General features: G+C 52.5%; 1 protein-coding gene across 1 annotated transcript in view; it reads left to right on the forward strand.

Moving 5' to 3' along the window:
* ALMS1 (ALMS1 centrosome and basal body associated protein) overlaps positions 1-21135 on the forward strand; it is a 50379-nt gene that overhangs the window by 22553 nt on the left and 6691 nt on the right. The window contains exons 7-16 of the mRNA XM_039551602.1: positions 229-777; positions 1235-1585; positions 2188-2318; positions 6554-8954; positions 9850-9975; positions 11001-11171; positions 13322-14481; positions 17459-17573; positions 18438-18647; positions 20416-20663. Of these exons, the coding sequence (XP_039407536.1) occupies positions 229-777; positions 1235-1585; positions 2188-2318; positions 6554-8954; positions 9850-9975; positions 11001-11171; positions 13322-14481; positions 17459-17573; positions 18438-18647; positions 20416-20663 (5462 nt within the window). The remainder of the gene's footprint in view (positions 1-228; positions 778-1234; positions 1586-2187; positions 2319-6553; positions 8955-9849; positions 9976-11000; positions 11172-13321; positions 14482-17458; positions 17574-18437; positions 18648-20415; positions 20664-21135) is intronic.

The following is a 21135-nucleotide window of genomic DNA, read 5'->3' on the forward strand; positions in this document are numbered from 1 at the left end:
CTGATAAGTTTTGCATTTTCTTTGATGTTTAGCTGAAATGCTCTTGAGATCTTTCAGGAGATAGTTCTTGTGGAGATCTTAGTTCAAGTCTCATTCTAAGAACAGCATCCTAAATATTTTCCAGGATTTGAATTCTTCCCTCCCTTTATGTGCCCTCTAGTACAAGTATTTGCTGATGCCTCTGTGTTCTGGAGCCTCCAAATTGATGAATGTTGTGTTCCTTTGTAGGTGAATTGCTGCCAGCCTTTGAGATGTCACACGTGAGCTTTGACTCCGACATCTCCACTCCGAGCGTGTCCATCCCCGTGGAGTCCGAGGCTGGTTCGGGTGCGCTGTCACCCCGGGAGCTCTGTCCCAGCTTCCCAGGGCTCTTTGGAGAGGCCCCAGTGAGCCAGGGCAGCGTGTCAGGGCCCCAGCTGGAGGTGGCTGCCCCAGGTCCCACAGCCCGGGGTGCAGAGCGTTCCACGGGATCTGCTGGAGCAGAGCCGGGCCCGCCCCACTGCTCCTCGGGCAGGGAGAGTCCACGGCTGGGTGGGACAAGTGCTCGGGATCCGCCTGCTGACCGTGGGCCCAGGAGCTTGGACAGCAGCCTGCAGGAGTGGGCTGCTGGAATTTTGTCTGGAGTCGAGAATAAAATGGAATCAGACAGAGGGTCGCAGACCCCCAGCATGGGAAGTGAGAGCAGCAAGGGGCAGGAAGGGGATTCCCTGATGGGCTCTGGGGCCCTGCGGGAGCTCCATGAGCTGCTGGCGCAGGCAGAGGAGCTCGCTGCCAGCTGTGCTCATCCTGCTTCCCCCACAGCCTCCTGCAGAGAAACTGGGGAGTCTTCCCCAGTGCTGCTTAGGAAGGAGGATGATCCCAAAGATTCCGGGTTAGGGAAGGACTGGATCCCTCAGCTGCAGAAAAGACTGCCGTGGGATGAGGCCACGACCCCGAGGGGTGTGCGGGGAGAGGGGCTGGGGATAAATGCTCTGGGTTCTGACCCCTGTCGTTTGGGATGGGGAAATCCTTTGGGTGTCGGTTTGCAGCGCAGTGAAGGGCTGAAGGGAATGGCCCAGGAGCCGAGGACAGGAAAATCCGCGGGGAGGTCGGAGCCCGAAGGGTGCAGCAGCGTGACCACAGACAGGAACCAGCCTGCCCGTGTGGGGCTGGCACAGAGCAGTGCCAGCAGCGACCTCAGCACCGGGACAGCTCCGGAGCTGGGCAGTCCCCCTCCCCTGGAGCCCCTGGGCAGCATCCCCTGCTGTCCTGGGCGGCTCCCGGAGCTCCTCGTCCCTGGCTGGGGTGGCTGGAAGGGCAGGAGGGACGCGAGGGAGCGACGACAGCAGCAGTGGGGATTCCCTCAGTGCCCGTGTCAGGAGCCTCCTGGGGAACCCTCCGTGCTGCCAGCAGCCGGGCAGTGCCATGGGGGCATTCCAGAGCATCCTGCCTGCAGCTGGGGCTGCCAGGATCCAGGCAGGGAGCGGCAGCAGCAGCGGGGATTCCCTGGCTGCCCGAGTCCAGAGCCTCCTGAGGGCTGGGTCTCCTGGGATTGATGCCAGCCGGATCCTGAGGAGTGCAGAGGAGCAGGAGAGGAAGATCCAAGGTAAGGACACTTCTCAGGTGGGTTTATCATGCGCCGTGTCAGAGGGCACATCTGGGGTTAGGGGTGGGTGTAAGGGATGGGATGTGGAGGCTGGCAGAGCTGAGTCTGCTCCCTGCTTCAGAGGGGATTATTTGGTATTAGAATGAGAAGCTTTAATGGGACAGGGCTTAAATGAGGGATGCTTCACTGTAATCTTCTGTGCTGTGGTAGAATGGGGATGGAATTGAGCTTTTCCAGTCTGAAAACCTTTTCCTGACATCAGCGCAAGGAAGTATTTTGTCCACACAGGTATTATCAGGAATGTGGCAAGGAATTTTGTGAGTGAGCTCTGACTTGTGTCTGAGACTACAAGGATGACAGAACCAGGAAAGGGTCTTGGGTCCATCTCTCCAAATAAGTTATTCAAAGAGCCATTTTACATCGTATTCCTGGTCATTCCAGGAGCTCTGGAATTTGGTGTGGTCTTTGTTCTTTGGTTTCTTTTTTGGTCTTTGTTCTCTCAGCTGGGGTAACCAGAAGTGCATGGCTTTGATTTTAAGTTAAAAACTGTTCTCATTCATGAAATGGGAAAGGAAACCTCTCCTGGTTTGTGTTTTTGGCAGCCTGGGTGAAGCTGAAACTGGCCAGCCAGTCCCAGGAGTCTGGGCCAGACTGGGATGAGGAGACCCAGCAGAAGATTGAGAGAATAAAGGCAGAGCTGCTTCCGAAGACCAGGAACGCTGCACAAGCCAAGGTACAAACCAACTCAGGTTGGGGGAAATGCTGCTGCACCTGCTCTTGGGGGGTTTTAGGGTTTTTTTATGGTTTTCCCAGGCAGTTTGGGGTGGTTTGGGTGTGGGGGGTGGCACTCAGCTGCAGATGTCCCAGAGGAAGGGATGTGGGGGGAGAATTGGTGTTGCTGTGAGAAAGTGCCCACAGCTCCTGGTTCTGGATTGGCTGGAGGAATTCTTTTCACAAAATATTTGTGGAGGTGCTGATTGTGACTCGGAAACTCCTCCTGCTGTGGCAGGAGTTCAGTGTCTGTGGAATATCCTCGGGGCAGGAGGCAGGATCACCGTGCAGGTGAGGCTGCCAGGGGCAGTCGGGGCGCTGCTCACAGGGGGCTCCCACAAAGAGCTCGGGCAGCGTCCGTGGGAGCGGTGGGGGTGTCCGTGCTGGGCAGGGGCAGGGGGCAGGGCTGAGGAGGTTCAGGATCCTGCAGCTCTGATTTCCTGGGAAAACTTGCCCTGGCATTGCTGTGGTTTGTGCATCTCCTTTGGAATCTTTCGAGTTCGTGTATAAAATCCCTCTCTGGGCTGCGCTTGGTGTAAGCAGGAGTGTGTTACCTTTGTTTTCTCTGCCAGTGTCCATTTTCGGCACTGCTCTGGTGTCCGGGGTGATTATGGCAGGATTTCTAGGGACTGGTGTCGGGCGAGTGCCCTGAGCTTTAGGAACAGCTTCCTTTTTATCTTTTTTCCTTGATTTTTTCCTGTTTTCTCCTGCAGCCTGCCTGCCTCCCGGGAAGAGCAGCAGGGGTTGGTTTGTTTGTTTTAATTAAAAGCCTTGCATTAGCAGGAGTGACAAACTGTGCTTTAGGAGTACTCTGTGTTTAGGGCTTCTTTGGGTCAGCAGTGCTGGGAAGAGACGCAGCAGCTCCCAGAACCCACCAGGCCAAACTTCCCAGGTATTCCTGGACTGGTGGAATTTCTGGGCAGCTGGGGGAAAAGAAAGTGACTATTTTATTAATATTTATTATATAAATATATTATATAAATATTAATATTTATATATTAAAATATATATATTAAAATAAATATTCTAGTATTTTAGAAATTCACATTTCTTAAAATTCAGATTTCTTAAAAAAGAGAACCAAAACACAAATGCAAAAGCAGAGGCCTTGAAGCTTTTCCCCCCCCCCAACTTTTAGATTTTGTTTGGTCACAGCTTTGTCCCTAAGATGAACTCTGTGCAGTGTGGAACTGAGGATTTTACCTTTCTGTGATTCAGTGTCAGCTGGGGATTGTTTTATCCACATTTAGAGAAAGAAGAAATTCACCATAATTTTGCAAACCCAGTTCCCAAGAAATCTCTTTAGTTCTACCACAGCACCTCGTGCTTTGATCTCGAGAATGGTTTTGCACTGCAGTGTTTTTAATTTGAGATAAAAAATGGTTTGAATTTGCAGAGTGAAGGTGACTGGGGCTTTTTTATTGTACTTAAGATAAATGTACTTTTCCCTCCAAGCCAAACACTGTCACTAAAAAATAGAGATTGCTCAAAACTACTGCACTGAAGAAACCACAGCCAGGCAAAATAATCTCCTGTAAATGTAATGGGAACTGTTGTGTGCAGCAAGTGTGGAAGTCTTAGAGCCAAAGTGCCAGGCATGGACTTAAAAAGAGCAGAACAAAGATTAGGAAAAGGCATTTTCCTTCTACAAAACTTTTACGACTGAGGAGGACAAACTGTTCCTGTCGCTCAATCCAGCAGGATCCTTGCTCAGTGCCTGTGGGGCAGGTTTGGGGTGGATGTTCTTTGGGAATGTTCAGACTCTCGTTTTCAGAGGTGACAGCTCGGGAAATTCAGGTGCCACTGTGGCACCTGTTTGCCACAGGAACTGTGTGAAGTTTGTGGACAGAGGAGGGAGCAGGACACTGTGGGGAAGTTCTCTGGGATCTTTTACTTGGAAAGATTTTCCATCTTCTGAGGCAGTCGAGGGTCTCTGAGAGCTGTGTGTCACAGGCAGGGAAGAATCCTGTGGATTCCCCAGGTCTGGCTGAGCAGAGGGTCCAGGAGGAGCCTGGGGTGGGCACAGACAGGGGCTGCAAACGTGGCCTGGAGGGCTCGGCTGAAGAGGGGCTCAAACCCTGGGAATATTCCACATGAACAGGCTGGGAGAGCTGGGGGTGTTCCCCCAGAGAGGAGAAGGGTCTGGGGAGAACTTCAGGGCCTAGAGGGGCTCCAGGAGAGCTGCAGAGGGACTGGGGCCAAGGCCTGGAGGGCCAGGAGGCAGGGAATGGCTTCCCAGTGGGAAAGGGGAGCTTGGGCTGGGATGTTGGGAAGGAATTGCTGGCTGGGAGGGTGGGGAGGGGCTGGGCTGGAATTGCCAGAGCAGCTGGGGCTGCCCCTGGATCCCTGGCAGTGCCCAAGGCCAGGCTGGACACTGGGGCTGGGAGCAGCTTGGGATAGTGGAAGTTGCCCCAGCCCATGGCAGGTTTGGAGTTGCTGTTGGAGGTAAATACAATTCCAGCATCCTAAACCCGAGGATTTTCCTCCTAAATTGAGGCCCCGATCCCCCCACCTGTATTTTATGGGTGCCAGGTGCTCCCTGTTCCCTTTCCTGTGAGTTCCTTCCCCCTTGGTGCAGTGTTTTTCTCCACTCCCTGCTGTACTTTTCCACTCCTTGAGCTTTCTCACTTCTCCAGGAAGTTCAGGGAGTTGTAGCTCTAAATTTGCACTGCAGGCTCCTGTGGATCATATGGCACAGGGAGCTTTTTTGGAAGGATGACACATAACAAGCACAATAAAACATGTGAAAGGCTTGGGAAGATGAGTTTATCACAACTTCTGTGCCTGCTCTCGCTGGTGGGAGTTGCTCTGGATTACTTCAGGCCGTTGAACTGGCACGTGGTGTGGGGAGGAGAAGTCTTGGGATCATCCCTGCGCTGGCACAGCTCTGCTCCCTGTCCCTGTGTTCTTCCACAGGCCCTCGCTGTCCCTCTTGGCTGTAGGAAATGCAGGAAGCCAAATAAACTGATTTGTTGCCTTAAAATCCATAAAGGAACAGAAAAGTGGGATAATGATGCAGGCCCTGCTGGAGTAGTTGCTCCCGTCATGACATCTGGGATGGGGAAAGGCTGGAACAGCTGTTGTGAAATACTTGTTTATGTGTTTGGTTTACACCAAGAATGTTTCCCACTGCTTTTTGTTGCCAAATTCCCAGTAGCTGATGGGGATTTAATCACTCAGGAACCAGTGCTGTGCTCCATTAATGGAATGCACTCTGCTGCTTCCACACACAGTTGTTCCAACCAGTAGGGAAAAATAAATATAAGCTAGATTTTTGTGTCTTTTTTTCTCTAATGAAGCTTATCTGGCCCATCTCCATAGCAGCAGATTTATCTTGGATTTGCTCTCTGCACCTCAGTGGAAGTGCTGGAATTTTTGATTACACTTGAATTAATAAAATTATGTTGACGGTTGGAATCATGGAATCGTTAAGGTTGGAAAAGACCTCCAAGATCATCAAGTCCAACCATCAAGCAGCACCACCATGGTCACCACTAAGGTGTCCTCAAGTGCCACCTCCACACATCATTTGAACCGTTCCAGGGATGGTGACGCCAACACTTCCCTGTTCCAATGCCTGGTAACCCTTTCCATGGAGATATTTTTCCCAAGGTCCTGGGAACGTGATGGTGCAACGTGAGGCCGCTTCAGAAGTTCCCTCCACAGGAGGCTGGTGGCCTGCACCCCACACACAGGGACATGGGCATGGGAGGGTTGGCTCCCCATGGAATTGTGTCTTTGTCCTGTCCCTTTCCCATGTTCCCCAACCCCGATTCTGCCCCTGAGGCCAAACTCACCCGTGGGACAGAGCTGCAGTGATGGAAGAGGTGCTGCTCCCTGGCAGGGGTGTGCAGGGTGTTGGGGAGTTCTGGCAGGGATGGGAATAACTCTGGGATAACTCTGTTTGATCGGTACAGATCCAGGTGAGGGAATCCCAGCTCAGGTGAGTGCTGCTCTTGGTGTGCTCCAGGGCAGCCCCTCCTGTGGGTTGTGACCAACACTGGCAGGGATAAATTGCTGGGAATGGTACCTTGGCACTTAAAAAGGATACATTTTAATTAGTTCCGTAACAGCTGAGTTCCCTCCCTTCCTGATGACAAATCCTTGGTTATTGACAGCTCTCTTCTTACTTGGAATTTTCCCTTCCAGGTGGGAAGTTCTCCACGTGACCTCTGTGAACTGTGCTCTGTTTTTCAGGATCCGTGGCTCCGTGGTTTGGAAGCAGCTTCTGAGTATCTGAGGAAGCAGGAACAGGACCTGGAGCATTTCCAGGCTCCCACATTTCCCAGGGACAGGCACAGGCAGCTCTCCAGGGCTCAGGAGCTCTTCCAGTCCAGCTCCCGACCAGCAGTGCCATTCCCTAGGGCTGATCCCTTGGATTGCTCCCTGCTGCAGGACATGGAGATGAAGCCCTGGCATGGTGCTGAGCTGCAGGACATGGAGCTGAAGGCCTGGCATGGTGCTGAGCTTCAGGACAAGCAGCTGAAGGCCTGGAATGGTGCTGAGGTGCAGGACAAGCAGCTGAAGCCCTGGCGTGGTGCTGAGGTGCAGGACATGGAGCTGAAGCCCTGGAATGGTGCTGAGGTGCAGGACATGGAGCTGAAGCCCTGGCATGGTGCTGAGGTGCAGGACATGGAGCTGAAGCCCTGGCATGGTGCTGAGGTGCAGGACAAGCAGCTGAAGGCCTGGCGTGGTGCTGAGGTGCAGGACATGGAGCTGAAGCCCTGGCGTGGTGCTGAGCTGCAGGACATGGAGCTGAAGCCCTGGCATGGTGCTGAGCTGCAGGACATGGAGCTGAAGCCCTGGAATGGTGCTGAGGTGCAGGACAAGCAGCTGAAGGCCTGGAATGGTGCTGAGGTGCAGGACAAGCAGCTGAAGCCCTGGCGTGGTGCTGAGGTGCAGGACATGGAGCTGAAGCCCTGGAATGGTGCTGAGGTGCAGGACATGGAGCTGAAGCCCTGGCGTGGTGCTGAGCTGCAGGACAAGCAGCTGAAGCCCTGGTGTGGTGCTGAGGTGCAGGACAAGCAGCTGAAGCCCTGGCGTGGTGCTGAGGTGCAGGACATGGAGCTGAAGCCCTGGAATGGTGCTGAGCTGCAGGACATGGAGCTGAAGCCCTGGAATGGTGCTGAGGTGCAGGACAAGCAGCTGAAGCCCTGGTGTGGTGCTGAGCTGCGTGTGTGCAGCCGGCGCCCGGCCGTGGGGCGTCCCGGTGCCGTGGCAGAGCTCCGTGCCGCTCTGGAGTGGGGTCCCGGTGCAGGGAGCTCCGCAGCTGCCCCCGCTGCCCACCGGGAGCTGCCCCTGCCGGCTGCGGGGCTGGGGCAGGGCTGGGAGGAGCCGAGCGCTTCCCTCACCCTCTGCCCTCCGAGGCGGCCGCCGGCCCCGCTGGGAGCCCTGGCACGCAGCCCCAGCCTGCCCAGGGATGGGCTGGAGGGGATCCTGCCTGTGGGGCCTCTCTCTGCCGGCGCTGGGGAGGAGAGGCGCGGCTCAGAGCCCTGGGAGAGGTCCCAGAGCTGTCCCCCCAGCCCCACGCTGGCCAGCATGGGGGGTGACGGGGCTGGTGGTGCTGCAGAGCTTCCTCCTGTCTCTGCTGACAGTGCCAGAGCTAGAGCTCACCAGGAAACAGCCTGTGCAGCCCAGGATCCTGGGAAAAGACAGACCCTGAGTGCAAAACACCTCGATTTTGTGACTGCAGAGGTGACTGAGGGGGACAGGCAGAGTGCCAGACCTAGGGGGCTCAATAGCACAGGAGCCGGTCAGGAAATAAATCCATTGATTGAACCCCACTCTCCAAGCTCTTCCCAGCAGGAGAAGATCCCACCTGGCCACACCCAGCTCTGTGAGAGCTCGGAAGGCTCAGATGCAGCTGCACAAGTGGGTTTGCTGAAGGGCCACGGTGAGGTGTTGGCAGAGGAGAGGAAAAGCCCTGGTGAGCCCCGTCCCGTTCCAAAGGAGGCTGCGAGGGAGCAGATGGGTCCTTCTCAGCCTTTACCTGCAGATGAGGCTTTATCCACCACGTCTGAGACTCCCCCATCCCCGGTGAGGAAATTCCTGTCTTGTGTCCACATCACCCTTTCCTCCAGGGTCAGGAACTCAGAGCTGCACAGCGCCGGGAATGCTGGAAATGGGATGAAGGTGTGGGACAAACCTCAAGGGAGGGCTCAGGCAGTAACTTTAAAAGCAGCTCCAGAAGCTTCAGTGGAAAGTGTTCCTGAATTCCCACCTGCTGAGGGTGTTCCAGAGGATCCCAGCTCAGCTGTGCCAGCGGCCTCAGCAGATCCCAGCCGGGTGTTTTCCTCCAGGCAGGAGCTGCTGCTGCAGGGCAGGGCCAGAGCCTGGCTCCGGGGAGACTCGGGGGCACCTGGGGCCACGGGGATCCCCAGCTCGACCCTTCCTGCAAAGCCTGGGAGGAGGACTTCTGATGCTGCCACTCAGATCACCACAGAAAGCCCTACAAAAACCACCTTCTCAGCCGAAGTCTGCGTTGATCCCCAGGAGGGTGGAAATGCTGCCCAGCAGCCGTCGCTGCCCAAAGCCCCTGAACCTCCCAGCGTCACAACTTCATCCCACAAGGAGATTCCCCCCTTCCCAAGGCAGCCTGGTGAGCAAATTCCTGTCTTATGTGTGTCTGTGGACCTGAATCTGTACAAGTTCAAGATATTGACAAGTATTAAAACCCAAACCCAGCTTTTTTGTGGATATAACACCCTTGAGATAATTTGGATATTTAAGAGTTGCTCATTTGGGGGGAAACCCCAACCCTTAAACTCGTTTTTTTCAGCTTGGTGGGGAGGGATTTGTGTGGATGCAGTTGGGACTCAGTTCAGGTTTCTCTAGAATGGGTTTTATTGTGTCCAAGTGTGGTTGGAGAGTATTTTCTGGTGTTTGTATGTAGATGATTTAATTTGCTTCACTTGGAGTTCAGTGAGAGCTGGATCTGATCACTGATTTACTCTCTAGTCAAGATAACACCAAAAAGTCAGAGGGAAATCTGCACATGGCTGCTTTTAATAGAATCAAACAGAAAACTGTGCGGGGTTTGGGATATCTGTCAGCAGAGGGGAGTGGATGTTCACAGGGGTTTCCCAGCCCAGTGGTGTTTTGTGCCGGGGCTCTGTTGTTGCTTTTATTGACTTGAGGGACACATGGCTGCTCCTTTGAAGTGATTCCTGAAACAGGGATCAGCTGGGAGCTCTGTGGGTACAGGAGATGTTTCTGTCAGTCAGTGTTTGCCACCCTGATCACAATTTTGGTATTAAATAGGTGAAGCTGTTTTTCCAGGTAAGTGACAGTAACCTTCTGCCTTTGGATGGGGATTACAAAATTCAAATAATTGAATGTAACTAATGAAATAATAGTTGCAATTCATTTTCCTGAAGAATGGGATTTCTCAGGCTTCAGCAGCAGGAACATCCTGAGCAGTGTGCCCAGGTCCTGCATTGCTGCACTGGGGGTTTCCAGCCTGGCTCCTGCTCATGTTTCCCTTCCACCCCCAGCCCAGCCCTTGCTGCTGCCATACAAGCCCTCGGGCAGCTCTGGCATGTACTACGTGCCTTATCAGAAGCCAGGAGCCACCGTGTCCCCAGGGGAGTCAGAGGCCAGCGGAGACAGCTCTCGCTCAGGTACGACATCCTCATCCCGTGGGGGATTGGATATTCTGGGTTGGCTTCTCTGGAATCCGTGGCTGTGAGCCCAGGTGGACAGTTCAGAGCTGGCTCTGCTCTCCAGCTCTGCGCTGGGAGGGGGGTTCTTGCTCCCTTCTGGCAGTGGGAAGGAGCAAAGCTCGGTGTTCTACAGCCTGGTCATCCCCCACTTCCCTCTGGGCATTCCCGCTCCCTTGGGATCCTTTCAGACCTCTGTCACTTCTCCTGTAAAGGATAGCACTGGGCATTGCAGGTTTCATCTGCAGGTTGGTTTCACTCAGAGCTTTTTAACATCCAGAGTTACCTGTAGACAAAACTCATGTCAGAGATGCCCAATTCCTGAATTCCAGCAGGGGAGACCAAGGGATCAGGCTGCTCCAGCAGTGCCAGAAGTGCCCAGGTCAGTCATTGCACCACAAATTGTGCTGGGCATGGTTTAGGTGTCCCTGCTCTTGACCTTTTTCAAGTTTATCTGGGGAAACATTTCCAAAATGAGAGAAACAAATGTGACACAAATCTGTTGTTTTGCAGCTATGATGATGCCATATATAAAAATTCACTATGCAAATGGAGCAGCACAAGGTTCTAGGAAAATGTACAGCAGGATGAAAAAATACATTTTGTTTTTCCCAGTCCCTGCTGCAGTCAGGGCTCAGCTCAGGAGGAGCAGCTGAGGGAATTGAGTGCAGGAAATCCACGGGATGTAGCCAGGTGGGATTGGCAGGGATGAGAAATCAGTGGGAAGAGTTTTTTAGGTTTCTAACACTGAGACAGGGATAGGATCATGGAATCATGGAATGGTTTGGGTAGGAAGGGACCCTAAAGATCATCTCATTCCACCCCTGCCATGGCAGGGACACCTTCCCCTGTCCCAGGCTGCTCCAAGCCCCAATGTCCAGCCCGGCCTTGGGCACTGCCAGGGCTCCGGATTGTTGGTTCATTGTGGCATTTCTGTACCTGCTTCTCCTGTTGCCTGATTTACTCCTCCTGCTCTCTCTGGGCAGGGTCAGAGGATGCTCCTCCCCCAGGGCTCCTGGCCCGAGTGCTGGCTTTGAGGGATGGTCCTCCTCCAGGCAGAGCAGCTGCCCAGCAGAGAGGGGCGAGCCACAGTCACAGGGCCAGGCCTAAGCTGGCCTGGGCTGAGGAGCAGAGGATGCCACTGGAATACTCGTCAGGTAATTAGAATGTGGTTTTAATTTTGTTATTATTTGTGTGGTTTTGTACATGTGAAAGAAATCAGAGCAAAAGATTGACATTTCAGGATCCATGGTTCCTGTGACATCGCTGACAGTCTGCCTGAAAATGCTAAATTTAACTCTGTTTTCTCTTCCTCACGTTTCTGCTTCTCCCTGACTGATGAAATACAGGTTTCCCTGAGAGGCTGTGGACTCTGCATCCCTGGCAGTGTCCAAGGGCAGGCTGGACGGGGCCTGGAGCCCCCTGGGACACTGGAAGGTGTCTCTGCCCATGGCAGGGGTGGCGCTGGATGGGCTTTAAGGTCCCTCCAACCCCAGCCATTCCCTGATTCCATGAAATACTTGGCCATCAGTGCCTGCTGGTGTTCCAGTGTCTCCAGGGCTGCCGGAGCCCGTGTGGGATTGTCAGGAATTCCCTGTGGCTGCAGCCAGCTGGGATTCTCTGAGCTGGGCTGGGGCTGGCCCTGCCCACGGATACTCTGCTGTCCTGTGATGTCACATCAGGGCCCTCTGTCCCCAGGGTGTCCCCTGACCTTCAGCCTGACCTGGCTGGCGGAGCCTGCCCAGGGAGGAGGGTCGGGATTTGCTCCTGCAGTGGCCACTCCAGGCTTTGTGTGCCGCAGGGGGATCAGGCTGAGCTCCCTGCTGCCTTTGGCTCTGGCTCTCGTGGCAGCAGCTGAGGTTCATCCTCGTGGACACCGGTTTGTCCAACACAAATACTGATGGGGAGTGGCTGAGGAGCTCCCTGGGTGTTCATTCCTGGACACAGGGAATGGTGAGCAGAGAATTCCTGCGTGGCTGCCATCTCTCCCTAAGGCAGCTGGTGGTTCCTCAGGAAGTTGTCCTGATGTGTTGATAGGGATTGCATCTGGTTATTTTCGTTTCTCACTGCAGGTGGGTTTTTTTTCTTTGAAGTTTTTCCTCTCAGAATGGAGAGATTTTGGTGTTTCCAGAAGACAGTTTTTATTTGCAGAGGAAAATTGCGATGATTATGTAAGGCTGCAACATCAGTAACCTGGATAAAAAAGAGAGGGGAACAGAGGTGTTAATATAAAATTATCTCCTAATATTTTTTTATAGCTGTGATGGTCTAAAGGCCCAGGTGAGAAAAGGACTTAAGGAGAAAGAGTCTTTTGTGAAGGCAGCTAGTGCAGCTGGAACTTGAAAGAAGCTTTCGGAAGAAAGACTTGCATGTCTTAAATCTTCCCTGACTTCTTCAACTGTATTTTTAGATGATCTAATAAAAGATTACCTCTACCCACAGAGCTTGTCTAGAGCTTAAAATTATGCAAATTATGTATTTTTTAAAAAAAAGTTTCTCTATACAAACTTATTTTTATTTTTTGCCTGTTTACATTCCTTCCATTTCTTGGTAACTTTCTAAAAAGCCAGGAATAGCAAAGTTCTGCCTGGCATTCCCAAGCCTGATCTCATTTGTCAGGAGGATGTGGAGGAAGCCTCTTACACAAGTTTATAAACATTGCCCTTGTATGGGAAGAAAAATTCCTGCGCTTTCAGAGTTAGCGAGGCTGGGCCTGGCTACACCATCCCTGATCTCTGTGTTCCACCAAAGCCCCGTGCTGGGAAGGGAAGAGATCCAATCATCCCGGCCTTTATCCAAAGAGCACAAGACAAAGCACATTTCTAAATGTCGTAATTTTTAATATGGAGTTACTATTCATATTATTAAATATGAAGTTATATTTAAAATGCCTTTAAAGTGTCCAAGGCCAGGTTGGACAGGCCCTGCAGCACGCTGGGACAGTGGAAGGTGTCCCTGTCCATGGCACTGGGTGGGCTTTAAGGTCCCTTCCCACCCAACCCACGGCATGACTCTAAATAAAGGCTCAGTTCAGTGCTGGTCAGGGCAATTCCCTGGGGTGGAATTGGATTCCTCCCCAGCTTCATTGGATATAATATTCTCTTGGATTCCATGTTGCAAATGATAGAAAACACACTTTATATGCCTTTAATTTAACACTCAAACTGCATTTCCAAGTTCACTGCGTTTTGGGAATGAGCTCAGCAACCCTGCTTTGAATCCTTTGGCGTGCTTTGGAAGTTTTAGGATGAAAATCCTCCACTTTAAGCTAAGAAACAAAACATTCAAGTGTTTTCTTGTCTTGCAGAACTCACGGATCGTTCCAAGGCTGTCAAACCCTCCCAGTCCGTGCCCGGATCCAGCCGGCTCTCCCTGTCCCGCCCGATGCCCACGAGCAGCAGCTGCTGCCTGGATTCCAGGGACTTCTGCAGGGATGCTCCTGGAGCTGGTCACGCTCCCCCCTCCTCGGGGACTGTCCTGGCCAGAGCACAGCAGCACCAGTGGGGTTCCTGTGTCCCCCTCAGGAGAGGAGGGGAGCGGGAATTCTTTGCTCTCACTGCAGAGGCCGATGAGAGTAGGAACGAGGATCTGGGTGCCAGTGCATCATCCCTTGGGAAGGAGGCAGCTGGGATGGAGCTGCACCAGGAAGCAGCTGGAAGTGATCCTTTGCCACGTGCCCAAACAACTGTCCTCGAGGAGAACGTGGGGAAAGCACCACGGCAGAGAAGCCACTCCAGGGGCAGCTTGGATGAGCTCTGGGTGAAGTTCTTGGAGCGCCGGAGCAGACACCAGCAGCAGGATTTCGGGAATAACGGCGAGCTGTCCCTTGTGGAGCGCCTGGATCGGCTGGCCAGGGTCCTGCAGAATCCCATCAGGCACACCCTGGCACTGGCACCAGCTGGGGAGAAGGTTCCTGAGGAGAAAGTGCAGGGAAGGGAACAGACAGAAACTCGGCTGGCAGGAAAAGCCAGGTCTGGGAGCAGCGTGGAGCCAAAGGGAGCACGAGCGGGAGAGCGGCCACGTGAGATCCACGGCAGAAACAGCCTGGAGGGGCCAGGGGAGAGGAGGATCCACCACCTGAACAGGATTCTGGAAGAGCAGCAGTGCCTGGAAGCTCCCAGTGACACCTCCTCAGAGACGAGGCGGAGCGGAGACCCCAGCAGCTGCAGCACCTCGGGCTGGGACACGGGGACCCAGGCGGGGCTGGAGAGCCCCGAGGGCAGCAGCTCCATGTCCACGTCCACCATCGACACGGCCAGGCTGCTCCGGGCCTTCGGGCAGCACAGGCTCAGGCTGGCCCCGAGGCTGGCCCCAAAGCTGGCCCTGAGGCTGTCCCCGAGGCTGGCCCAGCTCTACTGTGCCATCAGCCACCAGAAGAGCCGCTCTGAGGATGAGAGCAGTGGAGCAGGGGCTGCGGGATGTCCCCAGGACGCTGCTGAGGGGCTCGGGAAGAGGCAGCAGACCCAGGTAAGTGCTCGCTGAGCCCAAAGGGCAGCTCTGAATAATCCCCAGGAGCTTCCCCAGTGCTGGACAGGCTCTGTGAGCTGGGAATCATTGAAAACCTCCAGGGATGTTTATAGGGGAGGCTTCTGCCTTCCCCCTGAGCAGCCCCAGCCAACATCTGCCCCTCCAGGAGCCAGGGCAGCACCCAGAGAGGATAAAACACCCGCTGTGCTTTCTGTCCCTTTGCTCCTTGTCTTTGTTTCCCTTGGGAAGCAAATCCCGCTGTTCCTGGATACCTGCAGGCTCTGGCTTTGGCAGTGCCCAACATGAGGTTGTAAATTTGATGCAAATTCGTGCCTGAAAATCCCTGGGCAAGGATCAGTACAATTCCTGTTGAAATTTTCCTACTGTTTGTCTTGTAAATGGGGAATTGTTTTGTCTGGCTGGCTGTGAGCGTCTTCAGTTTCTGTGTTGAGCAGTTCAGGCTTCTTCAAAGAGCTGAGAATTCCAGGTGAGAGCTCTGCAGGTGAGTGCAGCTGCTTGAAAGTGGAGGGAATAATTCCTTCAGGTGAATTCGCCCTTTGGAGGAGAAATGGAAATGTCCTTAAAGAGGGACTTAGCGTGGATTTGGTGATTTTAGTCAGGAATTGCAGAGTTTGGGGGTCTGTAATACACAGGAATGCTGAAAAGTACAGAACAAGTGAGGAATATTGAACTTTTTCTTTCATTTTTTTGTATTTCCAGAAGAAAGTGGAACTGGCATCAGTGCTACCAGGTTTAATAGAAATTAGCTATTTTATTTTATAGGAACAACTCCAAGTCTGTGTGTCAAATAAGCCAGTGAATTATGAAATAATGAAAATAACTAAATAAATCTGGGGGAGAAATGATCTTTTTGAAGGTGAAGAATGGTTTAAAAATATTTAATATTTTTATTTATAACATTTATTTAAAGGTAAAATAAAACTGCCCTGAATTTTGCAGTATGAGGATTATTGATCAGAACACTGGCATTAGGATCCAGCATTTCTGGCATGGTTGTAGAATTTAGATGATTTTATTCCACATTCCATCCACAAGATTAATTTTTCAGGGTCTATTGAACCTTAAACCCAAATCTGTTTTTTTTACCTGTTGAAATCACCTGTGAGATGACAAATGGAATTAATGCTTAGGGGAATAAACCCATTAAAGGCTCATTGAACCCCCATGGCTTTAGAAACATATCTTTTTTATCTGGTGATGAAATATTCTTTTAAAAAATCCATCTGAAGACACACATGAGCCCCCTCAAATAAGGAGTGAGAGAAAATAGATGACAAAATAGCAAATTTCATTTAAAATTCCAGTTTTGATCATTTCTGGGCGGTTTAGCTGAGAAAAAGTCAAGATTTAATTGTATTTTTAGTGCAAATGTCTGTGGTTCAGAGGCAGATCCTCATTCCGAGCAGGAGCCCAGCTCCCAGAGAGATTCCTGCCCCAGTCCTTCTGGGAGTGCTGCATTTTGGAGCTCAGGTTTCTGACAGCCCATTGTCAGCTCTGCTTCCAGAAACTTGGTTGCAGCTTTTTGTATTTATAGCTCCCAGAGCCATCCCAGGAGGTTTTTCTCCCTCCCCGTTTGTGCTCTCTCCCAGTCCCTCCCGGAGCTGCCATCTGGCAGCAGGTGCAGAGCTAAGGTTGGAGAACAGGGAATGTTCTCATCCAAGCAGGAATGTTCCTGGCACTGCTCAGGACTGAATGGCTGCTGGTGCTGCACGTGCATGGGAAGGGAATATTTTGGGGTTGTTCTCCCTGATTTTACACGTTTCTGCCGAGCACGTAATTCAAATTCACACATTCACAATTCAAATGTTCCCATGTTCTATTATCTGAAAGAAAATCCGTATCCCTGCATCTGTGCAGTGCCTCTCCTGGAGCTGGGATAGTTACAGGAAATTAAAAAAACCAGCTTTGTGAGAGTCAAAATTGCCTCCTTTCAGTATTGAACTGAAATTCTGCTTAGGGGTGACAGAACTCCAGTAAAAGGGAATGAAGAGGCCTCTGCGTTTCCATCGTGGCTGGTGTTGGGGTTACTCACAGGACACCAATTAGTTTACTAGAGGTTGCTAATTGCTGTGGGCAGGGGGGAGATGCAGTTCCAGAATTAGAGCTGGAGCTCAGGGGAGCTGCAGGGGCTGTCAGGGCCTGGCTGCTGGGCTGGGAGCCTGGAGTGCTGCTGGGTCATGGGTGCTGATAAAGCCCCAGCCCCTGTGTTCCACAGAGCCCAGCCTTGGGACAGGATTCTGCTGTTTAATGGCTTGGTTAATTGAAATTAGTGTTCCATCTCCAAGCTGGGCTGTGTCCGGCCCTGCAGCTTTCACACCTGGCTTGGTGTAAATGAAGGTGTGAGGCTCCTCTTGTGCCTCAGCCCTGCTCCTTCTGTGTCCTCCTGTTTCATGGATTCATTGGGTTTCATTTTTCCCACCTGGAGGACTCTGGTGAGGATCACAGGGTGAAAGGATTGTGCCTCCCCACCCTCCCAGGGAACAATTCCTTCCCAGTATCGCATCCACCCCTGCCCTCTGGCACTGGGAAGCCATTCCCTGGCCCCTGGCCCTCCAGGCCTTGGCCCCAGTCCCTCTGCAGCTCTCCTGGAGCCCCTTTAGGCCCTGCAAGGGGCTCGCAGCTCTCCCTGGCTCCTTCCCTTCTCCAGGGCAACATTCCCAAATGAGTTGGAGGATGCCCAGTGCTGTCCAGAATCTGATCCCAGCAAGCTCTTCCCCACAGAAAAAAAGTGCTTTTCCTACAAAACCGGGCTGCTGGAAGTGCCCTGGAGCACAGGGATGGAGCTGGGGCTGGTTTTTGTGAGGGCAGGGAGACAGATCAGCCTGGGATCAGCATTAATAACAACAGAACCAAGGTGCAACAAGACAAAAGCAGTGACTTTTTTCTGTTTAAGACCTGTTTTTGCTCATTTTGGTTGGAATTTCAGGAATTTCTGTTCTCTTGCCTGTTTTTGTAGAGCACCATCCCCTTTTCCTCGGATTCCACCTGTGCCAGCAGCAATTCCTGGGGGCCGAGCTCTGCTCTCAGCAACAAGCGACGGACACGGATGCTGAACAAAGGGATCCAGGCAGGTGGGTCCCGGAATTGCAGACTCTCCTGGATTCCTCCTGCCTTTCCTCCTGTCTTTGGAGCCCATTCTCCCGAGTCTGGGTGTTTCTGCTGAGGGTCTGTACAGGCAGCACCCTCCAAATTCACTTCAGATGCTGTCAGAGAAGGATGATGTGATCAGTGAACATGAGCTGTTTATTTGGCATTTTGGGGCTGCTCTAATAACCAATTTTGTCACTTGTAGATGTGTTAACCTCAGCTTCTGATCCATTCCAATAGCAAAGGTGAACTGCCTTTTTTTATCTATTGTTTTCTCCTGAGACATCTGTTCCTCCCAGAATGGGTTTTGTGGGCATATGCTATTTCAGAAGGCAACTGCAGTGTTCCGTGTTCTTCCTGGGAATATTTTGGGTGTTAAATTCTATTTCAATCCCGAGCTGCTCCTGGCCTGGTGCAGTTCTGCAGTTGGGTTTTTTCTGGTGGTAATTAACAGTTTCTTCACTGCATTCATTTCCACGCCAACTCCCCATCATCACATTGAGTAACGGCCTTGGTTTATTCATCAGATACAGCAATTATTTATTTATTACTGCTTGTGTGCAAGTGGACTGAAGCAGGGAAGGATTTTCGTAGGGCAGAGTTAGTTCCAGTTTGATTCCCACCCCCATGTAAATGTATATTTTGCTTGGGGTGTTTGGTTTTCACCACTCTCATTTCACTCAGGTTATCACACAGTAACAGTCCCGAGCCACTGGAAGCTCTCCTTGATTTGGGGATGTGGGAATATAAAAGGTTTTGACTTTTGAAGGCTGAAATGAGTTGAGATGAGGGTCATTCCCTGCCCTGGCACACGTGGATGAGATGTCCCTGCTCCCTTTCCATTCCAGGAGACCTGGAGATCGTGAGCAGTGCCACCAGGAAGAACACCCGGGACGTTGGGGTGACCTTCCCCACTCCCAGGTCCAGCCAGCAGCTGCAGGAGCCCCCGGGGCCGTGGCAGGGTGGCCGTGGAGGGGCAGCAGGAGCCTGGCACCAGCTCCGGGTGGTGCTCCCCGTGGACAGAAGGACAAAGAGGAACAGGCTGCACTTCCAGCAAGGTCAGCACCCGGGCAGCTGTGGGGAGGGCTGGGGACAGCCGGGCCTGTCCTGCCACAGTCACTCCTGCTGGGATTCACTGAGATGTCAGCCAGAACCACTGCCAGGGGATTATTGTGGTGCTGAGTTGTGATGGCACTGTCAGTCCTGGAGTGGCTGGACAGGCAGGAACGGCAGTCCCTAGGGAGGAGTAAACAGGTGAGGAAGGAGAACATGGGAATCACTTAATGTTCATTTCTGACACACAAAACGTTCTATTAAACTCTCAGTGCTGGTCACCAACTTGTCCTTAATGTCTCACACCCTGAGGCTTCCCAGAAGACTTTTCCAGAGTACTTGAGTGAAAACTGGGAAGAACTCGACTCTGAGAGTTGCATTTTTAGGCTGCTGGTGGAGCCTCCTGACATTTTAATTTCTTTTTTTTTTGTCTCTCTTAAATTCCTGCTGCTCTTCACAACATCACAATTAAGTGTTTAAAAATATTTCCCTTACTCATCACTGTTGTTGTTGTGGGGATTGATGGTTCTCTCTCATAAGGGTTTAATATAGAAAATTCAGAGTGTCTGCTCAGAACCCCAGCTGCTGTATTCGCATCACCATGTGTGTAAACTGTGAGTAACTGAGTTCCTGGGGACTCACCAAACACTGGGGAGATGGAAAGCATTCGATCTTCCAAAATATGGATAAAGAGCCACAGGGCTTAGGACAGCAGAGAGGCTCCTTAAAACTGTGTGATTGCTGGTAAATAATTGTTCTTTCCATGGAGAAACCTGGAAAACGAACAGTTCTGTGCTTTTCAAAAGTGGTGTTTGATAAAGGCTGGCTGATTTTGGGACACTTGGCAAAGGAATTCTCTTGACCCTGCCCAAGGTGTTTCCTACAGGAATTCCCACTGGAATTTCTGCAGTGAGGGGTCGCTGCAGTGTTGCCACTGGTTGGGTTTAGGTGCAAAGCTGGGCTTTGCTGTGGTTTAACCCCAGCTGGCACCTGAGCCCCACCGGTCCTTCCCTTCCCGAGGGATGTGGGACAGGATGGGAAGGGTCAGGTGAGGAAACCCCTGGATTGGGATACAGACAGGTGAATAGGGAAAGGAAAATCCACACAAGCACAGCAAGGCAAGGAATTCATTCTCTGCTTGGAGAATCCTGGAAAGGGTTGGGTTGGAAGGGACCTTAAAGCCCCTCCAGTGCCACCCCTGCCATGGCAGGGACACCTCCCACTGTCCCAGGCTGCTCCAAGCCCCAGTGTCCAGCCTGGCCTTGGGCACTGCCAGGGATCCAGGGGCAGCCCCAGCTGCTCTGGGCACCCTGTGCCAGGCCCTCACCACCCTCCCAGCCAGCAATTCCTTCTTGATACCCGGTGTAAACCTGTCCTCCTTCAGCTTCAGACCATTCCCTTTGTCCCAAAGCCCTCTCCAGCCTCCTTGGAACTGCCCATAGGCCCTGGAGGGGCCCTTTCAGCCCCTGCCCACTTTCCCATCCCTAGGAAAGCTCCTTTGTGCCTGGTGCTGACTTGGGAGGTCAAAGCACCATCACTCCAAGTGTTCCCCTTCCTCTTCCCTCAGCTCTCCCTGCTGACCATGGTGTTCCGTGGTCTGGGATACTCCTTGGGGCAGGTGGGATCAGCTCTCCTGGCTGTGTCCCCTCCCAGCTCTTTGTTCCCCCCCAGCCTCTGGGATTCCTCCAGGAATAAAAGACCATGGATTGGGATGGACAAACAGGCCCATGAACTGTCTCCAAATCTTCTTTCTCTTCTGTGCTCTTTTACCAGGGACTCCATGGCTTGTCCCAGCAGAGGACTTGAAATGTGAATCAAGGAAAGAAAACCAGTGCAGTGCCATTCCTGGCCCTGGGCCAGCCTGGTTTGAGCCCTGGAGCAGCAGCAGCAAGCCTTGGAGGGAGCCTCTGCGGGAGAAGAACTGGGAGGAGCAGCAGCAGCAGAGTGTGGGGCAGGCAGCAGCTGCACACCCAGGGGCTGCCAAGGGGCTGGGGCAGCCCCTGGGGAAGCTGACACTGCAGGTGAGGGCACCCTGCGCCCAGGGACTGCCAGGACCTCCACAGGGTGGGAATCATGGAGTGCTCGTGGCAGTCTGGCTTTCCCCACAGCACTCCCCCAGTGTATTGCCCCGGGATTTGACCTGGGCTGGTATTTTAGGGATTAAATCCCTTGGCTTTGGGAACCAGAGGGAATGTAGCTGACAGAACGTCCCACCACACTTGTTTCCGTGCAGAAATAATACTGAGATGTACATAGTATGAGATGAAAATGAGCTTTAATTACTATTTTATTATTATTATTATTCGAGGTTTTTTCCTTTCTGGCCAGTTCAGCCCCTGGCTGTTAAACCAGGCCTCTGAGCGCCTGCCCAGCGTTAAGGGCAGGAGTTTTGTGTTGCACCCAGTGTTATGATGGGATGTTTTCTATGCTTTGGGGTTTGTGGCGGGTGTTCTGGGTCTCCCCTGCTGCTGCCAGCCGCAGTCAGGCCAGGCA

This window comes from Corvus cornix, chromosome 4 (genome assembly GCF_000738735.6).
Source record: "Corvus cornix cornix isolate S_Up_H32 chromosome 4, ASM73873v5, whole genome shotgun sequence".
Taxonomy (NCBI): Eukaryota; Metazoa; Chordata; class Aves; order Passeriformes; family Corvidae; genus Corvus; species Corvus cornix.